Source organism: Bactrocera latifrons, unplaced genomic scaffold (assembly GCF_001853355.1).
Source record: "Bactrocera latifrons isolate USDA-ARS-PBARC rearing strain unplaced genomic scaffold, ASM185335v1 scaffold_265, whole genome shotgun sequence".
In the NCBI taxonomy this organism is placed as follows: Eukaryota; Metazoa; Arthropoda; class Insecta; order Diptera; family Tephritidae; genus Bactrocera; species Bactrocera latifrons.
Window position 1 is genome coordinate 37,691 of NW_017536241.1, and position 18,425 is coordinate 56,115.

The 18,425-nt window shown below is 33.7% G+C and overlaps 2 protein-coding genes across 4 annotated transcripts in view; one reads left to right on the forward strand and one right to left on the reverse strand.

Moving 5' to 3' along the window:
- The first annotated feature begins 399 nt into the window (after window positions 1–399).
- On the forward strand, window positions 400–1,195 carry LOC108969767 (growth arrest and DNA damage-inducible proteins-interacting protein 1). The gene has a single exon (XM_018934687.1). The coding sequence runs from the start codon at window positions 451–453 to the stop codon at window positions 1,144–1,146; it is 696 nt and encodes a 231-aa protein (XP_018790232.1). The 5' UTR covers window positions 400–450; the 3' UTR covers window positions 1,147–1,195.
- Window positions 1,196–7,877: 6,682 nt separating this feature from the next.
- The window catches only part of LOC108969792 (1,2-dihydroxy-3-keto-5-methylthiopentene dioxygenase), a 13,708-nt gene continuing 3,160 nt past the window's right edge, over window positions 7,878–18,425 (reverse strand). The window contains exons 2-6 of one of the 3 annotated variants that reach the window (XR_001993423.1): window positions 12,875–12,952; window positions 10,950–11,077; window positions 10,232–10,325; window positions 9,071–9,314; window positions 8,343–9,006 (exon numbers count right to left, since the gene is read on the reverse strand). Coding sequence is in view for 2 of the 3 variants with exons in the window: in XM_018934716.1 (XP_018790261.1) it covers window positions 7,920–8,060; window positions 10,232–10,325; window positions 10,950–11,077; window positions 12,875–12,952 (441 nt within the window). In the remaining variant the exon portion in view is untranslated. Of the gene's footprint in view, window positions 8,061–8,340; window positions 9,315–10,231; window positions 10,326–10,949; window positions 11,078–12,874; window positions 12,953–18,425 lie in introns of those variants that run through there. The other 2 variants (XM_018934716.1, XM_018934717.1) reach the window with 2 other exon arrangements.

The following is an 18,425-nucleotide window of genomic DNA, read 5'->3' on the forward strand; positions in this document are numbered from 1 at the left end:
TTTATTTTTAACCTTTTCGTGTTTGAGTTGCTTACAAAATATAAAAAAACGACAATCGATTAATATTTATGGTGATCTCTATTCAGTATATTCAAAATGGCAGACAAGAGTTCTTTTTGGTTTTGTGACTTGCTAACTACCAGGTCTCAAATTTGAGGCAATATTTTGCGACTAAAGCTAGAGACTGTTGAGTGAATAGTAACTAGTCACAAATTGAGATTTTACCACAAAATGGCTTAAATAGAGACTAGAGACTGGTTACAGAATCGCTAAATCTAATTCATAAAGGAAAAAGTTAGCAACCATGGCTTACATCAGGGTTAACTAGATAATTAGCGTATGTGATTACTAAATTCATCGATAGGAATGACTATCGATTAATGACTATCGAATCTTTGATTTCACTGATCACACATTCTTCGAATTAGTTAAACAACACAAAAGCAAAATATGTCAATAACTTTGTTACATAAAGGAGAAATGTTATCTGTTAATGTTCGGTCTTGGAGGCAGTGCACCAGAAATTTATACCGCACACTTTCTACGAATGCAAATGAATATCAATGTGAAAATGATACTAAGACTAAAAAAGTTAACCGGTCAATGCTTTTAACCCAACATAGAAATGTCTTATTTGATATTATGCCATACAATGAACCCAGTTCTTGGATTCATTTGACGGAAAAGTATAAGAAAAAATTATTTGGACGGTATGGCTTATCATCAGAAGTCGATCCTTCCATTTGTTTTAATGCTAAAGGACTGCATGAAAGCAATGAAAAACATGTGTTGGAACAGATGCTATTAAATCAGAGAAATATAAGAATGAAGGAAAATCAGGCCATAAAGAGCAGAGAAGCGGAAATCGCTGCAAAGTTAGAAAAATTAGAACAGTGGAAGTTGGAGATGAAAAATAAAATTGCTAAAAAGGAAGCAGACGCCTTGGCAGCGAAGCAGCAAAAACAAAGACTGATCGAGGAAGTTCGAAGACATTTTGGTTTTAATGTGGACCCTCGGGACGAAAGATTTAAAGAAATGCTGGAACAAAAAGAACGAGAGGAAAAGAAGAAACAAAAGGAAGCTAAACGGAAGGCTAAAGAAGATAAAATGATGGCGAGAATTGTAGGAAATAATTCGAGTTCCTAAAAAACGATAAATATAAACAATCATATTTATAATATTTTAAAAATTAAAACTGTATTATCTATTTATTTTCAATAATGCTATGTAGAATGGGGACACCAAACATGAGAGTGAGATAAACAGGTGATTCATTCGAATTCAATTATCACTCCAAAAACATATTTTCATTGGTTAATTGGTTTTTCGACTATGGACACAACCTTATATATTTGAATCATTACGGTTACCAGCAACACTTAAACTAATGAAAATAGTTTAGAAGTAAAAAATTTAGGTAACCTAAATAAAAATTGTACATTCGTATGTTCCTTGGTACTACGCGAAGGTTGGTTTATTACTAAGTCCCAAAAGACGAAACAAAACTAATTGGTACAAGAAATAACGAGAAATGTAATAAATTTGATTAATATACAATATCTCACAAATTGCCTAATGGTTAGTGGTAAGGTAAGTTTGTCATCCTTGTAGCAACATTTATGAACACTCTCCTTTTTGCCCTTTTTATTTTGGCTGGCATTAAGCTCAACCCGAGACCGGACGAATTTTCCTAATGCGTTTGGGCCAAAAGGCTCCATCCATACTCCACCTTGGTTAGGCGACAAAAGGAAATGATCCACTTCGAGATTCCCTACTTTTCTAAAGAAAATACAGAAATTAAATTCGAATTTAATGGGGAAACGTAAAATCTGCTCACCGAAGTGTTGATATGACAATGATGGCCGATTGAGCCAGTCTCATCGCTGAACAAAATTTGACTGTATTGCACTCTCTGCTACTGTTGCTATATTTTCTTCAATGCGTACTGGACGTGCTGTATTCGGCATAATATTATCCGATAATGAATGCTGGGTAACACGATACGGTTAGGAGTTCAAAATACAGTCCCCAAATACCAATCACTCGAAATAGATGTCCATGTTTAATTCCTTCTTAATTACTTTAGTCTAGTAAGTGTTTTGCCGCATATCTATCTATCACACCGTCAGGGAAGTGAGAGAGCAAAAAATTACATACCCTTTGTCGAACAAATTTGATGCCACCTTTCGTAATGATTTCCTTATTGATGGTAACAAAGTCCTCAGCAACAAATAAAAAACGCAGTTTTCAAGTTTTTACTATATATTAATTAACCGTTTGGCTGTAAAAATTTAAAAAAAAAAGCGCTTCTGCTAAGACCAATCTTATAAGAATTTCTACGGACAGTGTAAAAATGGATGACATCGGAGGATAACCGCGTTCTCTCTCCATATAACGGTAATGTTAAAAACTACTAAAAGCGCGATAACCGAATAACTAAATACGCCAGAGACATTAAATCTTTCCACTGAGATGGTGAGAGAGAGCGTTATGGGAGCCGATATGGACGATGGGCGTGGCACCACCCACTTTTTGGTGAAATCCCATATCTCAGGACCTGACCAATCGATTTCGACAAAATATAGTACTGGCATTCTTTTTACATTCTTGTGTATCATTGTGAAAATGGACGAAAACTGACAACAACCACGCTTACTTCCCATATAGCACAATTTTAAATTCCACTTGATTCGTTTAGTTTCCAGTACACAAATAAAGAAGCAATTAATATAACGGGATAAAACTTTGCACGAACAATGTCTTTTCTTTGTTCCACCTTATGGCCAAGATTGTTTAAATCCAATAAAAATCGTTTAAGTCCCTAGGTACAATTAATAATATTTAGACCCCGGTATTTATAGTTGACTTTTGATTGAACATGTCGGTCAATGTGAGATATACATATATAACTGAAATTAAGGGGCAATCCTTCTCTTATAATGGTATGTCTGTATGTCAAAAATGTCAATACTTCCCTTAACTCCCATATACTCAAAATTAGCCCTTCCTTACTTGTTATTTATAAAATGCCTGCAATATGTTGAATTTTCAAATTATATGCAGAAATTATACAACGTTGCTCATACATACGAAATGTTTTCAGGACTTTACCCACTCCTGTTAGCATTTCAAATTTTGTAATTTCACATGCTTGAAATAAGAAATGTTAAAACAAATGATTTTGATTTTGTTTAACATACTCAGTTCCCTATTCATTAACATTTTCTGTATTTAAAGATTCATTTCAAAACAATGTTAATGTTTCACGTAGTTGATTCCTTGTTGAATACTTTCAAATTATCGCTCCCGAACCTGGACCTTCTCATAATTTTTAGTTCTTTGTGCCTAGCTTAATCATACCTAAAATGCGATTAACCACATATCTGCGCTCGAAATGGATCGGCTATAATAATTCAAAAAAAATCAATTGTAGCGAGTAAGAAGGAACAGCATTCAAAACTAAACTTTCAATAACTGCCGTTTACAGTCCTCCAAGGTAAATTATAAAATACGATCAACATAAAAGAATTATAAACCCGGTGGCGACTGCGTTGAAAACTTTCAGAGCTGGAGTGTTTTCGTCCATTCCCACGACTTGACCTACATAAATAATGGTTATACTATAAAACACAAATTGTAGGGATTACGCCTGACAACCACTTAGGGCAAAGAACTATTAAAAGCTATTGAAGCAACTGTCTGCAATCAAGTTTCCTCTGACAAATTAACCTAAAGGCCTTCTGAGCCTGAAAAAATTACCGATCTAATAGACTTCTTTATTACAAGACAAATTTTATTAGGAAATTTTCAAATACAGGACAGTCTAGATCTTAACTCAGATAATTCCTTTATTTTTTACATTTTTTTAAGTTTACCCAGTTATTCCAACATAGGATGCTGACAGTCACATACGGTGAGTTTGAAAAACGAAAACCATTATATGTAGTATATGGAAGTTGGGGTAGTATCGACCAGATTTGAGCTATTTTTCATAATACCGCATACTATTAACATGTTTAACTAATCATAAAAATAAGTCAGTCGGATTTTCGAAAATCCTGATATCAGTTATATGGGGAGTAAGTAAAGTTTTCGCTCAAGTTTAATTATTTTAGGCACAAAGATACACTGTCATAAGTAAAACACGCTATCTCATTTCCATTGAGATAACTCACATATTGGGCGATATATGCGGTACAAAGTACCCGGTAGTTCGATTATCTTTATATTAGATATTTTGGGACTAAGGGAATTATTGGTCTGTTTTTAACATATTTTTGACATACAGGCATACCATTGTCAGAGAAGTACTATCCCTGAATTTCAATTATATATCTCAGACCTTGACCGATACTTTCTAACAAAAGTCAACTATAGATACCGCGGTCTAAATATTCGGTATCGAGGGGCGTGAACAGTTTTTTTGCATTTGAACAATTTTTGGTCAAAAGATAGCATACATAAAGGCATTTTTCGTGCAAAGTTTAATCCCGTTATATTAATTGCTTCTTGGTTTGTGTCGAAATCGGTCAACCGGGTCACGAGATATGGAATTTCCCCAAAAAATGGACGGTGCCACGCCCATTGTCCAATTTTCACACCAACTCCTATAAAGTTTGCTCATACCATCCCGGCGGCAAGTTTTTACGTTTCTAACGCATTTAGTTAATGATTTATCGCGCTTTTAGTAGTTTTGAACAGTACTGTTATACTCGTATGAGAAGTGAACGCGGTTTTCATCCGATTTCATTCACACTGTCGGTAGGAACTCCTATAATATTCATGCTGGGCAAATTTGTTTGTTGTACTTTTAGTGGTTTAGGAGATACATACATTAAACTTGTTAGAGGGCCGGGCCACTTCGAAATTCCTAAAGGTGCCCCTCGCTAAAGCAATCCTCTGTACCAAATTAAAGCCTCATATCTTAATTTAATTTAAAGTTACGGCACTTTGGATGTTTCAGTTAATGGCGATTTTTGGGCGATTATGCCCATCTACGAACTCGATTTTTTTTTCCTACTAAAGAACCCACATACCAAATTTCATCAAGATATCTTAAATTTTTACTCAAGTTACAGCTTGCAAGAACGGACGGGTAGACAGACAGTCAACCGGATTTCACCTTTTCTTGTCACCTTATATGTATATATAATCCTATATCTATCTCGATTAGTTTTAGGTGATACGTACAACCGTTAGGTAAACAAAACTATAATACTCAGTAGCAACTGGTTGCAAGAGTATAAAAATACATACATATGTAAAGAGGCACAATCCAATCTCTGTGAAAATGTCGGTAGGAATCTCTGTGAAAATGTAGTTTCTGGTAGTTCTCTAAAAGCTCCGTCACGATCGTTAAGCACCTCTCCGAGCCGTTCGATACCAAACGAGGTTTCAGACTCTCTTTCGTGTGATTTCATCAACCTACTTCTGGAGAAAATAATCCGAGCTGCAGAATTAATCGAGCGGATACAATCGTTTATAATATTAGAGTGTACAGCTCCTGGGGTATGCCGGTGATATTGATATCATTGGCCCCAACACCCGCGCTGTTAGTTCTGCTTTCTCCAGTCTGGACAAGGAAGTAGAGCAAATGGTCTGGCAGTGAACGAGGACAAGACGAAATATCCCATATCTCACCTCACTGTGGACAATCACAGCTTTGAAGTTGTAGATAATTTCGTCAATCTTGGAACCAGCATCAACACAAACAACAACGTCAGCCTCGAAATCCTACGCATGATATCTCTTGCCAACAAGTGCAATTGGGAAGTAAAGTCCCGTCTCGACGAACAAAAACAAAACTCTATAAGTCACTCATTATTCCGTCCCGTGATGAGTCGACGTTGCGAGTTTTCGAGTGAAAAGTTCTGCGAAAGATTTATGATCCTTTGCGCATTAGCCACGACGAATATCGCATTCGATGGAAGGAAGAGCTGTATGAGATATACGACGACATTGACATAGCTCATCCGAATGGACGAAATGGGACCAGATGGAGAAGGACTTGGTTTCGCTTGTAATCTCCAATTGGCGTCGCCTGGCGAAAAGAAGAAGCGACTTATGCGCTATTTCTGTTTCTACGCTGTTTCTACGCCAGTAAAGAAGAGAATAATCTTAAAATTAGTATAACTTAAGAAAATATCTGTAAATGTCAAAAGGCATCAACTTTATTTATGATGAGCCATTTTCTCTGTCACTGCGCACTGCCGGTTTAATATATATCGAAAGATGATGCAATGTCAGAGATATTTAAGATGCATTACTATTTCTTTCATATCCATTGAAATTGACGTTTTCGAAGTCTGCCTAACCCATTTTTTTAATGTGGTCTTTACACTGCTACCAATATGGCTATAAAGAAAAAAATTTCCAACATTGATTAGATACATCTTCATCTACTGGCGTAGACACCGAGATGCCAATTTCGCCGGATATCTTGTACTGTTCATCATTCCATTGACTGCGGTACTCGCCTTTGCCACTGCGCAAAGAACCATAAATTATCAACAAAGCTTTTCCCACGAGCTCTCTTTGGCCTTTGTTCATAGAGAGAGGACTTTACTATTCAATTACTTACTCATTCCAAAGTAGCACCTATGACTGTCAAGTCATACCATAGGGTCCTTGTTGGAAACCTTATTTAGTATCGAACGCCTCACAGAGATCATATTACAAATATGGGACTTGTTTGCTCTACAGCCTTCCAAGACGGTTATCAAGCGTTCAATAAAGTAAGGTATGCTGGTTTGTTATAAATATTAAGTGCTAAAGCTCTTTTCTTATATTATATATTTAATAATTAAAACAAATGTATATGGAATATCGATATTTTCGCAAAAAAAAACAAGGTAATTAAGTTTTAGAACTGCGTTATATAAAGGTAGACCTTGAGGGACATGGTAGTTTTCTTAGGCCATTGCTGTATATCATCCACACAAGTGACTTCTAAAACGCTGATACAGCTACAGTAGCAACATTTGTGATGATGCATCCTATCTATCCATAAGAGATAAAGAGAGAGAATCGACGAAAAAATTACAAGAAACAATTAATGAAGTACCTATGTGAAACATACAGTGGCGTATGAAACTAATATCGGTATTCTGCTTGAGACAGTACACTACTATACTGTATCTGCCAGAATACCAAAATGAGACTCCGGACTAACAGAATCACTAAATTACGATTGTGATAATTAGAGGCATGAGACAATCGTTTCAAGCAGAATACCGATATTAATATCATGAAATCAGTCCACATTAACTTCACTAATAAGACAACCTCTCCACATGAATGAGTGCAGATACCATACTCCAGCAAGGTCAAAAATGAGAAAAGATCTAAATTTTTAATTAAATCTTTGAAATAGTTGATAAGGAAACGTCGCTTGCTATCGCTTCCAAGCTAAATTGTTTTATATAAACAGATGCTCCAACCAATTTGGTTATATGGAGATTTAGGATTACTGAAATAAAAGTAGTATAAAAATGTTCCATACATACCAAAATAACGTCTATACAAAAATATGATCACAGAAGACATTACTTACTGTGGAAAGAATCATGATGCTGGGCTCGAAAGCAGCTATAAATTTTTACACGAAAAATCAAAACAATTTAAGTTAGTTATTGCTCACAAAAAGGTGAACAATTATGAAGTGGACATTAGTTTTTATTTATTTATTTCTTAACAGCAAGTAAGCTAATGTTTTATGGACAAATAAATGGATTTAAAAAATGTTTTTTTTTTTTCAGATTCATTGGTGGACAATAGTTCGCGACTGAAAAAAATTAAATACTTGCCTTAGGTTTCGTCAAAGGTCACCAATCTTGCTTGTAATAAGCTAACTGCCCGAAGGCCTATCCGAAAAGATGATTTCTTTGATTTAATATAAACATACATAGTGATGTAAAAATTTATTTATAATTAGTAATAGGTAAAAATCCGTTTGCTTGATGACTTAAATATTTTTGACGACACTCCATATTATCAGATGGTCGATTGTAAGGTAGCCAAATTGGTTCACCAACAAAATATCGTTTTGCCTTGATATAGTTCTGCAAAAGATTATAAGTGACATATGTATGTTCAAATCTTAGTTTGATGTTATTGCTTTTTTGGGTAAATTTTAGAAAGCATCCCTAAAATGGATATAGCCTGATAGAGGAGGCTCTCCATATTAAGAATATATACATATATACCTAAACTCAAAGGAACTTATAGTTTTTACGATATTTGATTCTAATCTTTAAATTATTGTAAACACAGTTGTAAATCGTAATTAAATTCGAAATATTCATAAAATATTGCATTATAACCAATAATAAATGCAAATAAAAAAGAAAGATGATACCTCAAAATGCACAACACAAATACCCACATTTTAATATTATATTTTGCTTATAACTCTTTTCTGAAAGGTGGCCTTACTTTGTTCGGCTTAAAACATAACCGTTGATTTTGCAATACCTGCATCCTCCCGATCCGTGCTGGCATTGAATCCAACTCTGTCTCCAAGAAATTTTTTGTTGCATTTGCGCTAAAAGACTCCATCCTAACTCCACTTCTGTTAGCGGCAATACATGCAATATATGGAGCCATACTAAGATCTACTCAGACATTAAGACTTTGAGTTAGGTTGTCTTAGTTGTATAGTGCTTCAGGGGTTTGTCCCCGTAAGAAGCGTCGCCAAGCAATACCACAGTGCAACAACCGTCCCCGCGATTTCATTCGATTTTTGGCAGGTTTCAACGTTATACGTAAGGATCGCGAGCGGGATAATGGCGGAGGCGTAGCTGTAATAGAGCACAGTGCAATATCGTCTCATCAAAAGCTATATCGAATATATTCAATATATACATCCCCCCGATTCCATGTTGCCCAACAAGATATCGCCGAAACATAGGTGTACTACAGAATAATGAGCAACTGTAAAAGATCGCTTAATATTATCATCATTAGGGGTGGTCTGATAAATATCATAACTTCTCGACCTATGGTAATCTTCGAATCAGAAAGAATTAACATGTTGATGTTATAGAATCTAGGTTTGACGGTGGTAAGTTACCTAACCAAGGTCTTCAATCTGTCGCTGACTACTCTTCAAATACCCCAGAAAGTTGGAAGACTGATGCATCTACTGAAACGTAATTATTATTTCCCGAGCAGTGAAGACATTGAGATCTTGTTACTTCCTTTGTTCACTCACTACCTGAGTCAAGCACACCATTACATCGCTTCCGGAAAGTGCATAACAGCACCTAGCGTCATAAACGCCTAAATAGTTCGTGGCATAAATCTCCATCATTACCCTGTAAGAGGGATAATAAATTTGTCAAAAGCATTTAAAGCAATCACACAACGGCACTTGAAAACAACAAATAAGCTACACTCTCTCCACTAAATTCACAGTCCTCAAGTCATTCACAAAATCCTCAAGTCACTGGCCTGCAGCACCTAGCATAACGACAAAGAAACATTGTTGGCCAAATACAAGGCAATCGGCCGGCCGGTCATCAACTACGCTGCATTGATATAGTTGCCTCGATGTAGTGATGTACTGCAATCGTACAATTTCAACCACATACATAGCAGATGGAAAGATCAAGTTGCGCCGAGAATCTAAAGTGACCATTGCGCAACCTTCATCTGGATACTGTAGTAAATTAATATCCCTCTTATCCATAATATACCAAATTGTATGTCCATCGTTTAATGAGTCCCCCCCCATTACTCTAACCACCTCTTTGCATGCCCTAGGAACGCTTCTCATCTAACGCCCCTCTCCCTATGGTCCGGCTCCGTCGAAAGAGCACATTTCCTGCGCTTACCGTTAGATGACTTCGATGAAAACCAACTTGAACCTTAACCTTGCTTAACTTCCATTTAACTGAATAAAAGTTATGGAGGTCATGAAACAAGAAAGCAAATACTGTGGCAGTTGATTATAAGGTATACCCGTATAGAATGCAGATATGTATGTAAATACATAGTTCAAATTACATCTTTTTGAAAATGTTTCACTTTTAATATATTTCAAAATAATAAATAATATACTAAGAACAAAATGGTAATACATGTTATTGTAATATCTTTTCCCTAATCACTTTGCTGAATTTTGCAACTGTAATTATTCACTTTATAAAAAGCTTGATCTATTTTCTAAGATAGTTCTAAAGAGATTAAAAAGGAAAAAACTTAAATCACAGTTTATAAAAGTTGTTATTACCTCTATGTCCAAGGTAAATCGATGATATATGCCGGCTGGTATAATTATTAAGTCTCCCTTACTAACAGCTATTCGAATCCAATCATCTTTTGCACTAAAAAATAAAAATACATACATACTTTATCTAATATAGTACAACATAGCTATTTTTTTTTTTTTTTTTTTAACTCGAACAAATACTTCTCTGCATGGAGTATAATATATGTATATAAAACTTGTAAGTTCATTATAGGCAATTTCCCTTAATTATTTATATGTACAACTTCAGAAAAATTTCTGGACGCGTGATATTTAACGGTTGCACAAATTGATGTAAGTATTATTAATAAAGTAATTCGCTTTGAATATTATTTATTTTGTATTAATTTGACTTACTTTCCGCCTCACTGCCGTGCCCAAATAAAAGCATTGGCGGCTCTTTTTCTGCGCTCAAAAAGTTATAATTTTACTTGCTTTCGTTAAAGCAAGAAAAAATTTGGAGAAAACTCTATTCAGTTTCTTATTAGATTTAAAATAACAGAAAGTTAGAGTAAGTGGAATCAAGGGTCGCAAGATTTTATGACGAATAACTGGCAGTGGCTGTTTTTAATGAAAATAAATCCAAATGTCCTCAACAATTCACAGAAATCTAAAGGTTATTAGTAATAATAATAACAATAATAATGTTTGTCTTGCAATCTCTTGTGGAAGTGCAATGTGAAATATGTTGTTTACTTACTCTCTGACATCAAAATATCCTGATCCATCCAAAACCAGTCGAATTTCTTCATCCGTATGTAAATGCTCGGTGTAGAACGACTTCAGCTTATTTTCAAAGTCTGGTAAACACGATTTAGAGCAAGTTATCTGTATAGAATTCAAAAAAAATATTTTAACAAAAATTTCCTTTTACTAGTTTTATTGCATAAGCAGATTAGTCGAATAAACAAGATAATACAAACTAAGACCAAAATATAGTTTGATAGGAAAAGATTCTGCGGATGGTTTCGTCTCTTCCTCTGACGCCAATGTAGATTTCATTGTCTTTGATACAATTATGTCAGAAGAGGGATTGTCAACTAAATTCCCAAAGAGAGAATTGTTTGAAAATGGGTAAGTTTAATACTCGTAATCTGAGTTGTGAAACAAACTGAAAAAGGAGCTGAAGAAACGCGGTTTGGCGGCAAATGAATTAAAGACTGATTTATAATCCATGAAAGCAAAAACACTAATTTTGAGGAATATCTTTCAATTTGAATTAGAGCAAGTGACAACGAAGATTGAAGGAAACAAAGAGTCTCAAAGTGCATCAGAGGTTATGATCATAGACATGTTTTTGGAAATTTGCCATTGCCGAAGTTTTGTTAACAATCTGCTATATAAAGCTGCTGGATTGTACAGCAGACACAGTTCTCGTTAAAATACTGTCATGTAAAGAGCAAATGAGACATAAGTAAGAAGCCGGCAGCTCGGATAATGAGTAATAAAGCGATGATTTGTTGTAATTATTTTGTAAATAAAATAAGTGTGTAGCCACTAAATTGTGACTTTTATTTAAACAATCCAGTGATCGAACTCTAGATTGAATTTCAAGGTAGAAGATCTATAGTGTTGAAATCAGCAGTAATTAAATTTAAACCATATTTTTCATTTAATTTATAAGAATACTTTTATATTTTTTGCGTTGTGAAAAATATTACGAATTCACGTGAGAACCATAATGTATGAAATGCTTACGAACTATCGAATTTTCTTCAAGGGGACAGACATTTTTACGAATTATTCAGAATTTTAATTAGCGGGGTACGAATTATCGCGACTCGACTGTATATTTTTTTTCTTGTTTACATTTAATTCTATCATGGAATCAGATCACGCACAACTTTCAAAGTAGTCAGAAATTCTACACCAAAGCAGAATTATTACATTAGGTATCAGTAGCTAGCGGAAAAATATGATACATTTTATTCCTTTTTAGCACCAAACATTATTATCAGTCGAATGGATATTGTAATAAGTGGGCGATGATGATGTTTTTCATTAGCACTTTGAAAAATTGACAACTATGTAGTTATAAGGGCGTGTTTACTTTCGGATTTCCCATATTTTAACAGTGAATCTAAATGCTAGAAATAAATAGTTTCCTGAATCTATGTAATATTTCTTTTGACCGTGCCCCTATTCAAGCATTTTTATACACTCGCAACATGTTGAAGATAACAACTAAAACTAATCTTATACTCGTACATATTAGTTAGATATGTCCGTTCCCACGACAGTGGAGTCTAAGCAACCAGAAAGGACTCGGGTTTTATCCAGCAAAGGAATGTCAAATCTGTCACCAAAACAACAACAGATATGTCAAAAAGACCAGGATGATGAGACTTTTAGATAAAGCTATCTTAACTTGTATTGTACTGAGATTCGAAATATTAAACCGATGTCACGCACGAGAATGTTTTTAAAATAACATATATGATACAGTTCTGTTATAATTAAAAATATGTATGAATAGTTAAAATTAAATTTGGAATAATACATTCATATGTACATAATGCCAGATTCATGGTATAGGTACGTTATACAATATTTAATAAAGTGTGTTAATAATTATAATAATATTTTTATACAACATAAATATTTCTAAATTCAATTCTTATTTACCTCATCTTCGTATGAGTAATTCCGATCTTTACGAATAGCAGTCAACAATTCATCGTCTTCATAACTGTCGGCATTTATCTGAAAGAAATTCAATAATTCGTAAATAAGCATTATATAGTAAGTAAAATAAAACTATCCTTTACAATAAACATTAAAATAATAAATTTCGATAATTTAAAGTGAATAGTAGGTATAATACTAAAATAGTAAGTGTTATTGTCATCACGTAACAGGAGGTTCACTTAGAAAAGAGTCGAAAAAGTTCAGATATATAGTTGTTTACTCAACTCCAGTACCCGACGCGACACCTTGCGGCATCTTATAATTTGGATTTATCACTAAAGGCTAATCATCCGTGGAAAAATAACAATGTTTTTACTGTCGGTTGATGGCTTCAATAACTCCCAAACAGTTTTAACTAAAACAAAACAAGGGTTATTCACTTTTTTTTGAAAAAAAATATCCGTTTCCTACCATTTTTAATACAACCAAAAATATTAGCGTTTCCAATATAAAACTATTATTATGACAAATTCAAAGATTTTAACCAAGATAAGAATGAATATATGATACATTGAACTGACGATGATCTCAAATCTTTTGAAAATGCTATTTTGAATTGTGACAATTTGAAAACATCCGAAGTCAGACCCTGTTTTGTTGGCAAGGTCTATGTTAATTGTCATTGAAGTAATCTAACGGAATCCCAGGAAACATGCAGTTTCTACGGTGTCGGACTATAAGGAATATCATATAACATAGATTGGTTCATAAGGAATTTACCGTGCTACAGCATCCAGAACGAACTTGCTCTTGGGGCACTCATACTCGCGGGGCAACTCAAACTCTTCTTTTGCTAAATGAAATCTCGGCTAAATGAAATCTTTCTGATGAAACAATGAGTTGAACAAGTTATTAGGCAAAGTTGTAGGTAATGAAAAAAGCTACTTTTGTATCAACACCTTTTTCAAATAATCGCAACATTTTTTGGTTTTTGGTTTATTAATTTTATCTTTAAAAAAAAAATTCTTTTACAAAACTTTTCACCAAATTTTTATGTCCCAAACATATTGTAATTTTTTGAAAATATATTTTTTTTCTTTCATCTTATTTCAACTTAATAGTGGAAAATAACCGTATTTTCAATAAAAAATTTAATTATACTCAAAAAGTACCTAGGAATATTTAATTGTTATTACTCCGTAATTAAATTTTGACTGATTCCATATTGTGGCTTGCTTCATTTAGTTTCGAGAGTTTTCACCATAAGCTCAAAGTATTTTTCAATTTTATGTTACATTGTTTTTTTTTTTTGTATGTCATTAATTATAAATAAATGATTAAATTATTTGAAATAAATTATTTACCAGAGAAATGAAAGTAAGTGTGCCTAGTAAGATACCATGTTTGATTAAATATAATGCTTTGATCCTTGCGAGAGCATAAAATGTTCATTTCCACACGAAGTTAGAGCTTTGTTTGAGTAATTTTAATTGTTTGCAAAATATGTATATATGGTGAAACTTTTTTTGTTTGTACTTTTTTGTTATTGTGAAAATTTACGACATTTTAGCGATCCATTTTCATGCCCTCCATAAACTCCGGGAAGGTTAATACTTTACTACAATCTTGTAATCAAACTAACTGGAAAAGAAGAGATGATCCAGTCTTCTAGCATATTCATATGTTCAACCACAAGCTCAAGCTTTCACCTTTCACCGTTATTAGCAAAAGGACTCAACCAAAACTTTGAGCTTGTTTAGTTTTAAATATATTATTTATTTATTACTTATAATCTTTAAACAAGCAGACTCAAACTAGAAATGTATAAAAAAAATTTTGATTTTCTCCGCAATTAACTAGATAAATTTTCGAATAATATTCCAAATTATGGTCAAAAACAAATAGCCTTAAAAGCAGCAAATTACTGCTGGTCTTTAAAAAAAATTGTTAACTGGAAAATTATAAAAGAAAATCTCATGAAATAAGTTAAATTGAAATATAACAATAAATTGGGAAGCTAACATGTTTTGGATGTCATGGACTATTTCAGCTAATGACCCGATTCCTGACCAAGAGGCTGAAACAGATGACGAATGTGAAATTGCTAGGATGTGCGAGTTGCTATGTTTTGATAAGAAACCAACAATATAGGGATTGCGAAATTGTGCAGTAGTCACAGTTTTAGTTACAGTAAACTCGAGTAAAGAGTAATATGCATTAAGTGGTTTGCGTTGGCTGCAGAGCTACGAACCTGTATGTGTTCATTTTCATACGAACGCGCACAGGCAGCGCAGTGCTGTTTTAAAGCGTTTGACGGCGCCGGCGCACTTAAAACGACGCGTATTTAAAACAAGAAAAAACGTTAACTTCGGCTGCACCGAACCTAATATACCCTTCATAGGTGCATTTCTTTTAGTAACTATGTGTTAATTTTTTTCGGAGATTATATTATTACCTTAAGCAGTAATCCATGTGAAATTTCGTGAAGATACCACGTCAAATGCGAAAGTTTTCCATACAAGCCACTGATTCCGATCGTTCGGATTGTATGGCAGCTATATGCTACAGTGAGCTGATCTGAACAATTTCTTCCGATATTACATTTTTATATGAACAATAACTCATACCTAATTTCTTGAAAATATATTGTCAAATGGGGAATCATTCAGTTTGTATGACAGCTATATGCTATATTTAACCGATCTGAACAATTTCTTCGGAGATTACATAGTTGGCTTATAAAACTACATACCTATACCAAATTTCGTGAAAATATCACGTCAATTGCAAAAGTTTTCCATACCAGCACTAGATTCCGATCGTTCAGTTTGTATCGTAGCGATATGCTATAGTTAATCGTTCTGAACAATTTCTTCGGTGATTAAATTGTTGCCTTAAAAAATAATCTGCACCAAATTTCGTGAATATATATTGTTAAATGTGAAAGTTTTACATACAATAACTTGATTCCGATCATTCAGTTTTTATGGCAGCTATATGCTATAGTTAACCGATCTGAACAATTTCTTCGGATACTATTTTGTTGCCTTAGAAAAGAACCTTTGTTAACTTTTGTGAAAATTCATTGTGAAATGTGAAAGTTTTCCATACAAGAACTTCCGATTGTCCAGTTTGTATGGCAGCTACATGCTATAATTAACCGAACAATTTCTTCGAAGATTACATTGTTGCCTTAAAAAATAATCTGCAGCAAATTTCGTGAATATATCTTGTCAATTTCGAAAGTTTTATATACAAGAAGTTGATTGCGATTGTTCAGTTTGTATGGCAACTATATGTTATAGTGGTCTGATATCGGCAGTTTCGACAAATGAGCAGCTTCTTGAAGAAAATGACGTTTGCAAAATTTCAAAACGATATCTTAAAAACTGCGGGACTAGTTCGTACATACATATACAGACAGACGGACATGGCTAAATCGACTCAGCTCAACATACTCAACATTTATATATACACTTTATAGGGTCTCCGACGCTTCGTTCTGGGTGTTACAAACTTCGTGACAAACTTAATATACCCTGTAGAGGGTATAACAATATTTATTGATTCGAGAGTTGACAAGCTTAAATCCGCTAATTGGGTATTGGAAGGCCAAAAGTAAATTGTTTTAACGTACCATAAAAATATTTAAATAGTTGCTCCATATATTAAATGATCTTATTATAATTATTTTGTTCGATCCGGATATAATGGAAAATGTTATAAAAAAAAATGCTTTTGAGGTGAAATATGGGTAAGAAGTTGTTAGCTTGAATAATGAGTAGTAAAACGTTAAGTGGTTGGAATTGTAAATAAAGATAAGTGTAAAGCCTTTAAATTTGGACTTTTATTTAACGATCCTGTGATCGAATTCAAGAGTGAGTTTCAAAGTAAACGATTTATCGTGAAATCCGTTCCAATATAATAATTTCAACTGATTACATTAATATACAGTCTGTCAAGTAAGGGCGTGGTGACTTTACCGACAGTCAATGAAAGATTTCGCCCTAATTCCTTCGCGAGCCGATAGAGGGAAGCTTTGTCCTTGATGCATTGTCAACAAAGGTTCAGTTGTCGTTGATCTTTTCAAAGAGAATTACGTTAAACGCCGTGAGTTCTAAGTACGCGTCGTACTACAAAGCTGTATTCCTTTGCATGCATCCGAAAGGTCCCAAAATGTCGCAATCAGCTGCTGCTAAATATATGAGAAAGTCGAAGGCATTTGTACAGAAGTGAATACAGCGATATAAATTGGCTAAAAATGTCGATGATTTACCAGAACGTAGTTTGATAGGAAAAGGGAACAAAGAAGATGAAAAAATAATAGTGAATTTGTTTTAGGACAAGCAAAATTAATGGCAAAAGGTTTAGAGATATCATACGAAACTATCCGAATCCTTCTTCATACTCATGATCTGAAATGGCGCAACACAATGAAGAAGCCTCTGTTGACTGAAAAACTCTGTATTCAGTAGAGATGGCAAGTATTTGAGTACCTGTGACTTTGTCACTGCTACTTAAAAATCACTGGTCACAGCTGTGACAAGTTTTCTAAAGTAGCAGTGACTAGAATTAACGAACACATGGGAAACTTCAACAAAGTAGCAGTCACAGTATCGCCTGAAAAATTGCGACTGTGACAAAATAGCATTCGCCGTGGAACATAAAAAATTGCGATTGTGACAAAATAGCATTCACAGTGAAACATGAAAAATTGCGACTGTTGCAAAATAGCATTCACAGCGTAACATAAAAAATTGAGTGTGATGAATTCATATTCATTAAAGCTATGAATTCTTTTCAATTTTAGATAAGTAAAAATTGGTTAACATAGAAAAAGTTAATTTAACTTTAAACGGGTAATACTTATGTACAAATTAAATTGATTACAGAAACCTCAATGCGGTAGTAAAGCCAATTATAAAACTTTTAATCTTAAAATTGCATACATTTATATAGTAATTAAAAAAATGTATGTATGTATTAGTATGTTTTCGTTTACTTTAAATAGTTTCTATTGAGTATCCTTATATTGAAAAAAAAATCCTTTAGAGAATATATTTATTGTGACTTTAAAAATGTGCTTCTTAAAAAATAASGGATCATTTAAATTCATTTTTATACGAAACGGTTACAAATCAGTTTGCTTATACTTAATACAAATTAAAGATGTCTGTGTTAAAAAGGACGAAAACAAGTTTTGTGTGGCAATTTTTTAAAGAAAATGTGATATTTGTAAATCCAAAATATCATATAAAACGTCAACATCAAATWTAAAAAAACATATGGAACGGAGGCATCCTACTATTCGATTGGAAATGGTAATATAATTTTGAAGTTATTAGCAAATTGGTACTGTGAAAATGTTTTTGTAGTCGGAAATTACGCTAGCGGAGAAGAGGATATTCCATCAACTTCGACTGCATTACCAAAGCCTTTAACACAAACTAAGATTTTAAATGTTGCGCGGCTAAAATCAAAAAGTGAAATAACAAGCAAGTTATTGCAGCTCTTTACGGTGGATTTGCAACCTTTCTCTATAGTTGAG